General features: G+C 42.6%; 1 protein-coding gene across 1 annotated transcript in view; it reads left to right on the forward strand.

The window, feature by feature from the left end:
* Positions 1-12,931, forward strand: part of ryr2a (ryanodine receptor 2a (cardiac)) — a 551,531-nt gene that overhangs the window by 515,434 nt on the left and 23,166 nt on the right. The window contains exons 94-95 of the mRNA XM_060830792.1: positions 1,528-1,570; positions 3,022-3,155. Coding sequence (XP_060686775.1) covers positions 1,528-1,570; positions 3,022-3,155 — 177 coding nt within the window. The remainder of the gene's footprint in view (positions 1-1,527; positions 1,571-3,021; positions 3,156-12,931) is intronic.

The raw sequence follows: 12,931 nt of genomic DNA on the forward strand, positions 1-12,931 counted from the left end.
AAAAGCGAGCAGGTCAGGCAGCATCCAAGGAGCAGGAGAATCAACGTTTCAGGCATAAGCCCTTCAGGACCTGCTGCACTTTTCCAGCAACACATTTTTCAGCTCTGAACTCCAGTATCTGCAGTCCTCACCTTCTCCTTGTAGATAAAAGATGCCTAATAAAGTAACTTCAAATTATGTACAGTTCTGAGATTGTGCTTTAGAAGTTCTCTCACATGTTGCCATGCCAATCTCAACCTTTAGCATTGTGCTGCCAGTGGCCTTGCCTTATCAATGTTCTGTTTCAGCTTCATTTGCTTTTCTGGGGTGATAACTATCCCTCAAGTTCCAATATTACCTGCAAATGTTGTCATCACTCCCTCTAAGAATATGATAACTCATTGATTTCACAATGAATGAAACTGACTCCAGAGTTAAGCAATTTGGAACCCTTGTACCTATCTCCATACCACATCCACCAATCCAGTTCCTTGTTTTCACCCTTCTCATCAATTCGCAATTTCATTTTCAGACCTCTTGCGGTTTCATTACTATTAATGTTTTCCATTTATCTTCCATGTGTCACTTTGTCAGAGGCTTTCCTATAGTTCATGCCTTATTACCATAGCTCTATTTATTTAAAATCAACTTCTGTTGCAGTCATAGGCTGAATTGAGGTAAGGTTTACAATCAATAATTTCTTCAATGCAGGTATGAAACTACAAAGTAAAAGATCAGAGTAAAGTAATGTTGATTGTCAGACTTGGGTCCTGACATTATTATGATTCAAAATTTAATTCAGCTGAATTTTATTCAGTGTGTAAATCAAATATGACATTGAACTATCCTTAAGTACTGCCTCTTTGTATCTTTGATGTGGAGGTGCCAGTGTTGGACTGGGTTGGATAAAGTCAAAAATCACACAACACCGGGTTATAGTCCAACAGGTTTATTTGAAGCCACAAGCTTTCAGAGGCCCCCTTCCTTCCTCAGGTAGTTAGGAACGGGTGGGGGGTCTGAAAGCTTGCCATGCCGGATAAACCTGTTGGACTATAACCCGGTGTTGTGTGAGTTTTGTCTTCACATCTTAATTCAATATATTATTTTATTGACAATGATTATGCATTAACCTTCTCTGCTGCCGTCTTAGGGAATTCCATGAGGTTGGGAAGATGATTGCCTCTGTTTTAAGTCTATGCTGGCTACTTCAAACTAGTTACTTTTCATTTTGTTTTCATTATTGCTCAGTAAATTTTTTCCCTTGCCTTGGTAGTTAGCTGGATTAGTTCTGTCTCCCTTTTTAAACATTTGTACTGCATTGGCCATTCTCCAGCAGCCTGGCACATTTTCACATCTCCAACTGCTACTGAAATTTTGCCTTTTCATTAATAGTGTGGTCCAAAGCAAGACTGTATTCTGTTTCACCCTCGCCTGCCTCTGTACTCAGCTGGAACAGCAGCTGACTGGCAAAATTTGTCTTTCTCTTATTTGCATGACATGCCAGAACCAAGAGATGTGATTACTAATAATTCTGTCCTCCTCTTTCAGATCATTCCCTTATAACTACTGGGACAAGTTTGTGAAAAGAAAGGTAAAGAGCAGATTCAAACGCAAATTTTCTGTGATTTTTCTCTCATCCTGCACACACGGCAGTCGAATAAGTGTGTTGGGAGCTTGCTGGTCACTGGTCATTCTGGCTGTGGAGTGGCTTCCCATAATTTTGAGTGTTTGGCCTCATTTCGTTTCATGAGATGAGGTGAAAGTGCCAAATGGGTATCTTGATGCTTTGATTCAACTCACCTGAAAATTAGGCCAGCAATTCCATCAGCCATGTAAATTTGGATAGGACTGGGGGCAGATTGTATCTGATCTTCTGAGGCCCACAAACCTCGTCCTTCATTGGCTTCTTCTCTTCCACTATTTGACTGAGGTTTACATGGCTCATATTGTAACCAGGTCCTGCCTAAAATGGCAATTGGAGCATTACTTTTATCAATGGACCCAGACTTTCATACTTCATGTGGTCTATCTCCTGACACCTTGCACACTTGGTAGTGGACCCTGTCTAAAATTGAGCTGGTGCTAATGAGGTGATCAGGTTATGACCTTAATTTCAACCTGTAATCTACCCATTAATGCAATATGAAGGCAGTGTAAATCCACCACACTGATGCTCACATGGTCTTTAACTCAGCACTAATTTGAAATTGGCATGTATCCAATAAGCCAGTTCATTCAAAGGATGATAGTTTTCATAAAAAATTCATTGCAATGTTGTAACTTTCAAGGCACTAGTTGTGGTAATTGGTGAAAAAGTTTGAAAACAAGTCAGTTCAGCTGATGGTAAATTTGAAGAAAAAAAATCACTGTTAGCATTGCCGCTTGGGATGTTTGACAAATATTTATTTAAGTAGTTACCTGGCATTACAGCACTTGAGAAGTGCAAAAAAATGAAACATTCTTGAAACTTTTCATATTACACTCGTCAGGACAGATGCAAGAATGCCAAATTTCAAAGGGAGCAACAGTTTATACTGCTCCTTTTGCTCTTGCATTTATTGCTGCTTCTTTGCAATTTGGCATTCTTGCATCTGGCCTGACAAAAGACAAGATGAAAATCTTCAACAGAACATCACTTTTTTTTCAGCAGGCATTTGTTCATTTCTTTACCGTGCTGCCTAACTGAAGTGTTTCACTGAATTATTTTAAACAAATTAATGAGGGAGGGAAAATTTCATTTGAGCTGAAAATGTGTTGCTGGTTAAAGCACAGCAGGTTAGGCAGCATCCAAGGAACAGGAAATTTGACGTTTTGGGCCAGAGAGCCAATGCAGCATTTGTAAAACAATCTGAGAAACATTTAGCTGAATAGCCGTCTACAAGAGGCCGTTGGTTTTAGAGTACACCATCACATTCTGTTAAATATCTGTCTTCGTAAATATTCCACCACTGAGCAGCCAGACTTTGTTAAATCTTGCCTCTCATTGCCTTTTTATCTAACACAAAAGTCCTTTAATTAACAGTTTATCTTGCCTTCCTGCAGGTTATGGATAAGTATGGTGAATTCTATGGGAGGGATAGGATCAGCGAACTGCTGGGAATGGATAAAGCAGCTTTGGATTTCAGTGATGCTCAGGAGAAGAAGAAATCCAAGAGAGATAACTCCTTCTCTGCAGTGTGAGTAGTACTTACGCCCAAGCTATGTATCACGATGGAGTTGAGTAAGTGTAAGCACTCATTGATCATGGCATGTAGCCTGAATTCTTAAAGTGAGACGAATTAGGACAGGGTGATTCTAATTGTAGTGCATGCACCAAGATCCAGTTATGCAGGAGTCTTTTTAAGCTCATTCGATACAATGCACCACCCTTTATGTGAAAAAGTTGTCCCTTAGATTTAAAAGGGATATAAGGGACAACTTTTTCACACAGTGGGTGCTGTCCAGATGGAATGAGCTGCCAGACGATGTGGTGGAGGCTGGTACAATTTCAATATTTAAGAGGCATCTGGATGGGTGTATGTATAGGAAGGGTTTAGAGGGATGTGGGCCAAATGCTGGCAAATGGGACGAGGTTAGTTTGGGTTATTTGGTCATCATGGATGAGTTGGATGTAAGCATCTGTTCCCGTGCTGTATACCTCTCTGACTTTGTGATTCTAAAAGTCAAAGACACAAAGAGCCATAATTTGAAACAGTACGTCATTTAAAGACTACTTGTCATGTTTTGCAATAGTACCAAAATAAAATTGAATGTTTTTCCACTGCTCTGTTAAAAAGGAAAAGTCTCAGTAGTCACATCAACTTTGTGATGTTTTGTGGCTGAAGTTGGTTTGAGGTAGCAAAGTGGAGCTTATGATACATTTGGAGTTGAGGGAAGTGCATTTACACAAAAAGAGACTGTTGGGAATAGTAAATAAAGTGCCTTTACATTCCCCACCACAAATCCCATTATGATATTCCTGTCCGATTAGAATTCACCCTCAGATGTTTTCAACCATGTTGTCCACAAATCAAGCCCGTTCCAGAGATCTAACAGAGGTCTAACCTTCCAATGCCATGATGTAGGAGTCACAGAATTGGGCCCTGCCCTCCATCTTTAACAATCATCTTCTTCTGTTCCCACACGGATGGAGGTATAAAAACCCAGTTCATTGTTTCTTGATACACTTGTGCACAGCAAACCAACTAACTTGCACGGATCTTACAAATAGGAGTAGCTGTTCAGTGTATTGATCCCATTCCATCATTAACAGAGATCCTGGCTAAACTGTGACCTAACTCCACATACTTAACTTTGTACAATATCCATTGATGTCATTGGTTGTATCAGTATCACTTTTGAATGAGCATTTGTGGGTCTATATCAGTTGCTGTTTACAGCAGATAGATGCAAACTGCTACACATCTTTGTGTATAAAAGTGTTTTCTAATGTCCTCAATGAAATATCTAATACTGATTTTTAGTTACGGCGGCACTGTGGATCAGTGGTTAGCATTGCTGTGTTACAGCACCAAGGACCCAGATTCAATTCCAGCCTTAGGCATGCAGTTTGCACATTCTCCCTGTGTTTGTGTGGGTTTCCTCTGGTGCTCCGGTTTCCTCCCATAATCCAAAGCTGTACAGGTCAGTTGAATTGGCCATTCTAAATTGTCCACAGTGTTCAGATATGTTGGGTGCATTAGGCAGTAGTTAAATGTAGGGCAATGCGTCTGGGTAGGTTACTCTTCGGAGGGTTGGTGTGGACTTCTTGGGCAGAAGAGCCTGTTTCCACACTATAGGGATTCTATGAACCTATGGCTCGTGGTTCTACATTCTGCAACCAGTATGTTCTCCTTAGTGGCCTGAAAACTTTGTTCAAATTTCCCATTAACTCATACAAAATTCCAGGGATGAGAACTCTCATTTTCAATTTCTCCTTGTAATCTAACACTTGGGATCCAGGTAATCTTCTGATAAATTTACCCCTAGGTCAGTATTTCCTTCCTCAGTGGTAGTGCCAAGAACTGTCCAAAATATTTAAGAATGTTCTAACTAAGGCTCTATATGGTTTAAAGATGACTTCTAACCCCATATATTCTAATTCTGTAGGTATAAAACTCATACTTTGTCAGTCTTTTCGATTTCATTTCTAACATGCAAGATGGCAAAGAGTGGGGATAAATGAGTTTTTTTGTGGTTGGCAATCAGTCACTCATGGTGTGCCTCAGGAATCAATGTTGGGACCATAATATTCACAATTTACATAGATGATTGGAGTTGGGGATCATGCGTAGTGTGTCAAAGTTTGTGGATGACACTAAGGTGAGTGGTAGAGTAAAGTGTGCATTGAACTGTGAAGCCTTGCAAAGGAACATAGGTAGTTTAAGTGAGTGGGCAATGGTCTGGCCGATGGAATACAATGTTAATAAATGTGAAGTCATCTATTTTGGTAAAAATAACAGTAAAAAGGATTATTACTTGAATGGTAAAAGTTGATGAATGCTGCTGTGCAGAGTGACCTGGGTGTCCTTGTGCATGAATCACAGAGGGTTGGTCTGCAGGTACAACAGGTAATTAAGAAGGCAAATGGAATTTTGTCCTTCATTGCTAAAGGGATTGAGTTTAAAAGCAGGGAGGTTATGTTGCAGCTGTACAGGGTGCTGGCGAGGCCGTACCTGAAGTACCTTGTGCAGTTTTGGTCTCCTTACATGAGTAAGGATGTACTGGCACTGGAGGGGGTGCAAAGGGGTTTCACTGGGATGATTTCGGAGTTGAGGGGGTCGGCTTATGAGGAGAGATTGAGTAGACCAAGATTATATTCATTGGAATTTTGAAGAATGAACAGGACCTTATAGAAACATATAAAATTACAAAGGGAAAAGATAAGACAGTAGTTGACAGGAAGTTTCCACTGGCAGATGAAACAAGGACAAGAGGGCATAGCCTCAAGATTACAGGGAGCAAATTTAGGACTGAATTGAGAAGGAATTTCTTTACCCAGAGGGTTGTGAATCTATGGAATTCCCTGCCTACTGAAGTAGTTGAAGCTTCCTTTTTGAATGTTTATAAAGCTAAAATAGATTTTTTGAACAGTAAGGAATTAAGGGTTATGGTGAGCAGGCAGGTAAGTCCATGAAAAGATCAGCCATGATGTTATCACATGGCAGAGGAGGCTCGAAGGGCCAAATGGCCTAGTCCTGCTCCTAGTTCTTTCCATTGCATTTTGATGATCTACATGAATGAATTGCTAAATATCTAGCTAGTGATCATTTGAACAATTCTAGTTGGGACCAATAGAAGGAAACTCATACGTTCATATTCCACGAGTTGTTCAATAAAGAAACCCAATAAAATTTCAATTTAGTGGTGACTTGGCAACTATGTTTCCCAAAACTACACAGCTGGAGTTAGCCTTGTGTCATGAAGAGATTGATTAATGTGATTTTAAAAAAACTACTAATTCTTGGGATGTGAGTATCGTTTGCAAAACCTGCATTTATTGTTCTTCCCCTAATTTCCCTTTGAGGAGCTGGTGCTGAGCTGATGTTTTGAACAGTCTTCAGTCTGTCTAATTTAGGTTCACACCCCACAATGCTGTTGGGGAAGGCTTTTCAGGATTTGAAGGAATGGAGACTCCTCGAGGGTCTGTAATTTGGAGGGAACTTAGCAGCTGGTGGCTCTTCCATGCATCTGCTGACTTTGTCCTTCCAAAGTGGCAGAAGTCATGGATTTGAAAGGCGCTATAGAAAGAGTCTTGGCATGTTGCTGCAGTGCTTCAGTAGCCACTACATGGCAGTGTTGATGGGAGTGAATAGTTACGGTGCTGGACAGATTACCTTTCAAAGGGGCTGCTATACTGCATTTACTATTTTGAGTGCTCCTGGATCTGCAGTCATTCAGGTGAGTGAGGATTTGTGTCTTGTCAAGGAGGGCTCGAGTCACTTGCTGCAAAATGCCCTCAGAGGCAATGGTTCCAATGTCAATGCATGATGCAACTACCACAATCATTAAAATTGAAGTCGCTGGATATGCCATTTTTCTCTCACAACTCCTATATTTCTGTAGCATAGTTTATGTCCTCCAAAGTAGCTAGGACATTAATTTCATCAATGATTGGTAAAGAACAATTCCTCATTCTCCACCATCTGTGGATATGATTCAATAGCTACATTCCTTCCTACTTTAATTATCATTGAGTCATACAGCACAGGGAGGCCCTCCAAGTCTGTACCAACCTTTGAACACTGCTTCCAATTTCCAGCACTTGGCCCGTAGCCTTGAATGTTATTTGTCATTCTAAATAGAGTAGCTTAATGTTGGTACCATCTCTGCTGTCAGCACTTATGTTCAAACTCTAAGGAATGATTGTGACATGCCCTTAGTTACTTTGAGATTCTTTGCCAGTTGAAGGTGATGATATGTACAGAGCAGCAGAAGAGGAGTGCTCTGTAATCACAGTAGGGTGGGTTGGGGCATGAACATTAGCCAAGACAGGCTGACGATGTTGACAGGATCACTTGTGTTCTCTGTGCAGGAACATAAGTCAGCACTGGTCTGTCTTTTGCCTGACAGGAAAGAATAAAACAAAAGGAAAAGATTTATTTACCAGTCAAGGCAAATGATGAAATAGTTTACAATTAACCAATAGCTCGCAAGAAATTTGTGTGTTAACCAACTGCCATAGTGAATCTAATGAGACGAAGATTGTTATAGTTGTTCACACAGCATTACATCGAATATCTGACATATACTTTGATGTGAATATTCAAAGAAATTTTCAGTTATTTGAATTCTGTCACAGTAAAAGATTCTGCACCAAATCTGGATCCTTCCACAACATATTATGGCTTTAGCTCTCTACAGCTAGTGGTATTCTCACTGGATTATTAACCCAGAAACTCAGCCAATGTTTTGCAGACCCAGTTTCGAATCCCACCACGGCAGATGGTGGAATTTGAATTCAATGAAATAAATCTGGAATTAAGAACTTACTGATGACTATGACATGATTGTTGATTGTCAGAAAAACCCATCCGATCCACTGATACCCTTCAGGGAAGGAAATCTGCCACCCTTACCTGGTCTGGCCTACATGTGACTCGAGACCCACAGAAATGTGGTTAACTCTCACTTGCCCTCTGAAATGGCATAGCAGCCATTCAGATGTACCAATCATGACATAGTCTCAAAGAATTGAACCGGGCAGATCACCTGGCATTGAGCTAGACACCGTAAAAGACAATGGCAGAAAAAGCCCTGTCAACCTTGCAAAGTCCTCCTCACTAACATCTGGGAGCTAGTGCCAAAATGGGGAGAGCTGTCTCACAGACTAGTCAAGCAACAGCCTGACATAGTCATACTCATGGAATCATACCTCACAGAAAATGTCTGAGCCATCACCTTCACCATCCTGGATATGGACTGTTCCAGTGGCAGGACAGACCTGGCAGAGGTGGCAGCACAGTGACTTACAGTTGGGGAGTTTCCCTGGGAGTCCTTTAATGACTCCAGATCCCATAAAGTATTGTGGCTTCAGGTTAAACATGGACAAGGAAACCTCTTGCTGATGCCTGATGAAGAGCTAATGCCCAAGATGTCGGTTCTCCTGCTGTTTGGATGCTTTGCTTTTCCAGCACCACACTCTCGACTGCTCAATACCATGTCTTCCCTCAGTTTTTGGATCAGTACTCCTCCATGTTGAACAAGCACTGAGGCTGGCAAAGGCGTAAAATGTAGTCCAGCTGGAGGATTTCCATGCCCGCAACCAAGAGTGAATCAGCAGCAGGGCTACTGATTGAGCTGGTCAGGTCCCAAAGGACATCGCTGCTAGACTGGCTACATAGCATAGAGTCATAGAGATGTACAGCACGGAAACAGACCTTTCGGTCCAATCCGTCCATGCTGACCAGATATCCCAACCCAATCTAGTCCCACCTGCCATCATCTGGCCCATATCCCTCCAAACCCTTCCTATTCATATACCCATCCAAATGCCTCTTAAATGTTGCAATTGTACCAGCCTCCACCACTTCCTCTGGCAGCTCATTCCATATACGTAACACTGTCTGTGTGGCAGGTGGTGAGGGAACCAACAAGAGGAAAAATATACTTAATCTCATCCTTACCAATCCCCCAGCTGCAGATGCATCAGTCCACGGCAGTATGTGTAAGGGTTACCATGGCACAGTCCTTGTGGAGACCAAGTCCCACATTCACATTGAGAATAATCTCCATTTTGTTGTGTGGCATTGTCATCATGCTTAAGGGACAGACTTCGAACAGATCTAGCAACTCAAGATTGGACACCCATGAGACACTATGGGCCATCAACAACAGCAGAATTGCATTCCTGTACAATCTGTAACCTCATGGCCCAACATACCCCCCACTCAACCATTACCATAAAGCCAGGGCATCAACCCTGGTTCAATGGAGAGTGCAGGAGGTCATGCCAGGAGCAGCATCAGGCATACCTGAAGATGACATATCAACCTGGTGAAGCCACTTAACAGGACTACTTGCATGCCAAATGGCATAAACAGCAAGTGACAAACCTAAGCAATCTCACAACTGACGGATTAGATCTAAGCTCTGCAGTCCTGCCACATCCAGTCGTGAAAGGTGGTGGACAATTAAACAACACACTGGGAGAGGAGGTCCGCAAATATCCCCATCCTCAATGATGGAAGAGCCCAACACAGCATTGCCAAAGGTAAGGCTGAAGAATTTGCAGCAACCTTTAGCCAGAAGTGCCAAGTGGATGATCCATCTCAGTCACCTTCAATGTTCCTCAACCTTACAGATTACAGTCTTCAGCCATTTCAGTTCACTCCACGTGATATCAAGAGACAGTTAGAGACATTGGATACTGCAAAGGCTATGGGCCTTGATAAAATTCTAGCAATAGTACAGAAGACTTGTGCTCCAGAACGTGCTGGTGCCCTTGCCAAGCTGTTCCAGTACAGTTATAATCTGGATACTACCAGACAATGTGGAAAATTGCCCAGGTATGTCCTGTAAATAAAAAGCAGGACAAACCCAACCTGACCAATTGTCAATCATGAGTAAAGTGATGAAAGGTGTCATTAACAGTACTATCAAGCAGCAGCTGCTCAGCAATAGCCTGCTCAGCGGCACTAAGTTTGTGTTCTGCCAATCAGCTCCTGACCTTATTATAGCCTTGATTCTAGTATGGACAAAAACGCTGAATTCTAGAGATGAGGTGAGAGTGAAACCTCTTAATATCAAGGCTGCATACAACCAAGTGTGGGATCAAGGAGCCCTAGCAAAACTGGAATCAATGGGTATTACGCGGCAAACTCTCTACTGGTTGGAGTCATACCTGGCACATAGGAAGATGCTCATGGATGTTGGAGGTCAGTCATCTCAGCTCCAGGACATCTCTGCAGGAATTCATCAGGGGAGTGTCTTTGGCCCAACATCTTCAGCTGCTTCATCAATGACTTTTCCTCCATTATATGGTCTGAAGTGGGGATGGTCGCCAATGATTGCACTATATTTGGCATCATTCCTGATTCTTCAGGTACTGAAGCAATCTATGTTCAAATGCAACAAGATCTGGACAATATTCAGGCTTGGGCTAACAAGTGGCAAGTAGCATTCAGCCACATAAATGCCAGGCTATGACCATCTCCAATAAGGGACAATCTATCCACTGCCCCTTGACATTCAAAGGTGTTAACCATCACTGAATCCCCCACTATCAACATCCTTGGGGTTACCATTGACCAGAAACTCAACTGGACTCACCATAATGGCTACAAGAGCAGGTCAGAGGCTAGGAATATTGTGGCGGGTAACTCACCTCCTTACTCCCCAAAGGCTGTCCACCATCTACAAGGCACAAGTCAGGTGGGTGTTGGAACACTCTCCACCTGCCTAGATGAGTACAGCTCCAACAACACACAAAAAGCTTGATACCATCCAGGGCAAAGCAGCCCTCATGATTGGCACAAGCATCCCCACCCTCCACCACTGATGCTTAGTAACAGCACTGGGTACTATCTGCAAGATGCACTGTAGAAATTCAACAAAGATCCTGAGACAGCACCTTCCAAAGCCACAATGACTTCCCTTTAGGAGGACAAGGGCAGCAGATACATGGGGACACCACCACCTTCAAGCTCCCCTCTAAGCCATTCATCGTCCTGTCTTGGAAATATGTCCCTGTTCCTTTACCGTTGCTGGGTCAAAATCCTGGCATTCCGTTCCTAATGGCATTGTGGGTCAACCCACAGCAGGTGGACTGCAGCAGTTCAAGAGGGAAGCTCACCACCACCTTCTCAAAGGGCCACTAGGGACAGACAATAAATGCTGGCCAGCCAGCGAGGCCCACATCTCACAAATGAGTGGGAAAAAAAAGCTGGCTCTTCTGAATGGTGCTCAGGACAAGCCTCTCTGCCTATCCAGCTGGCAAGTGAGAAAGGAGAATAAAAAAAATTGTTTCTGGTTACAGAATTGCCTCCAGCGATTTCCAGTTTTCCGCTGGGTAAAAATGATTCCCTTCCCAATTACTGTGTGCATTGGGGCCTTTAGGTCCTCTCGTGGTTAGGTATTGAATTTTGTTTGTTATCACACCTTTGAAATACCCTGCTTTACTAAGTTGATGGTGCTACATAAATGCAAGCAGTTGCTGTTAATGCACAGAATAGCCTTTTGGCCCATCAGACCTACCCATGTTGACCTACCCATGCTAATCCCACTGGATACACTAATCCCACTATCTGGATAAATCTGTGCCGTGATTCCCAATCCCATGTTCCTTTGTTCAGATGAATCCATGGGTAGAATTTTATGGTCCCATTTGTTAGCCACTCACAAAACACAGTGCCAGACGTGTTCACTGCTCAGCCACCTGCTCTTGTTCAAGGTGACTGGTGGCTCACACGCCCTTGGACTTGACATGGCCATTATTTCTTGAGGACGTTAGGTGGCCCATAAATTGCCCCTAAGTCCTCATCCTCCACCTCTACTATTTGAACCAAGGCTGGATGATACCAATACAAAGCAGGTAGCTGAATGGGCCAGCTCAAGCCCTCCCCTCTTGAAGCTCATACTCCCTTTAATCCTACTCATCTTGGTCTGTCAAATTCCATCACTACCCCCAAACTGCTCCTGTGGCTGGGATCTGCCAGCCAGGCCTGGCTGATACCTTAGACCTACCTTAGTTCACGCTTCCATTAGCTCCTTTTCTCCAATCATTATCTATGATCCCAACAGAAGCCATCGCTCAAACCTGCCACTACAGAGCTGCAATCTATTTAATTACCCAACACGTCTGTAAGAAGGAGCATCCTCCCAGCAGTGGGCGCACATATTACCCTCAGCCAACACATACCCTACTGAATGTAAGCTGTCTGCGGAGCAGCTAGCATTGGCAGGGTTGTACTCCCCAATAACTCTGTTGGTGATGGGCTGAGGAAACTCATTGTCTGAAAATGCTACCAGTAGGGTCAATTTTGGGAGGAACATTTTAACAGGCAGCAACTCAGCAATGATTTAATCAACAGTGCATTTTGAAATCTGGAGGTATCAAAGGAACCTCAGTTTAATCAGCCTCTTGTCAGATTTGAGCAATATGTTGGCTGTATAAATCAAGGTCACTTCCTCAATAGTGAGCTTCGAGTGGTCCTGTCATCATCTCATTTCTGACCAGACACAGGGTACAGGCCTTGATGTTTTTCTAATAATGTTTTAGATATCTGTGTCATGCAAATTACACCATTGGAAAATCCACCTATAATAGATTTGATATTCCAACTCCCTCATTCAACCTCATGAAATGAAAGAATGCGTGGGGTTTTTGAGTTACAATTTCCATTAAATTAAGCACCTAGGACTTTTCCAGTAATGATGAGGAGATTACTTCATTCCTGTGAGTGACAACATTCAAATACAACAAAAACAAATCTAACAAAGTGGCTGCCAGTCAGATTTAATATAAGGTATTTGA

The sequence above is a fragment of the Hemiscyllium ocellatum genome, chromosome 10 (assembly GCF_020745735.1).
Source record: "Hemiscyllium ocellatum isolate sHemOce1 chromosome 10, sHemOce1.pat.X.cur, whole genome shotgun sequence".
Taxonomy (NCBI): domain Eukaryota; kingdom Metazoa; phylum Chordata; class Chondrichthyes; order Orectolobiformes; family Hemiscylliidae; genus Hemiscyllium; species Hemiscyllium ocellatum.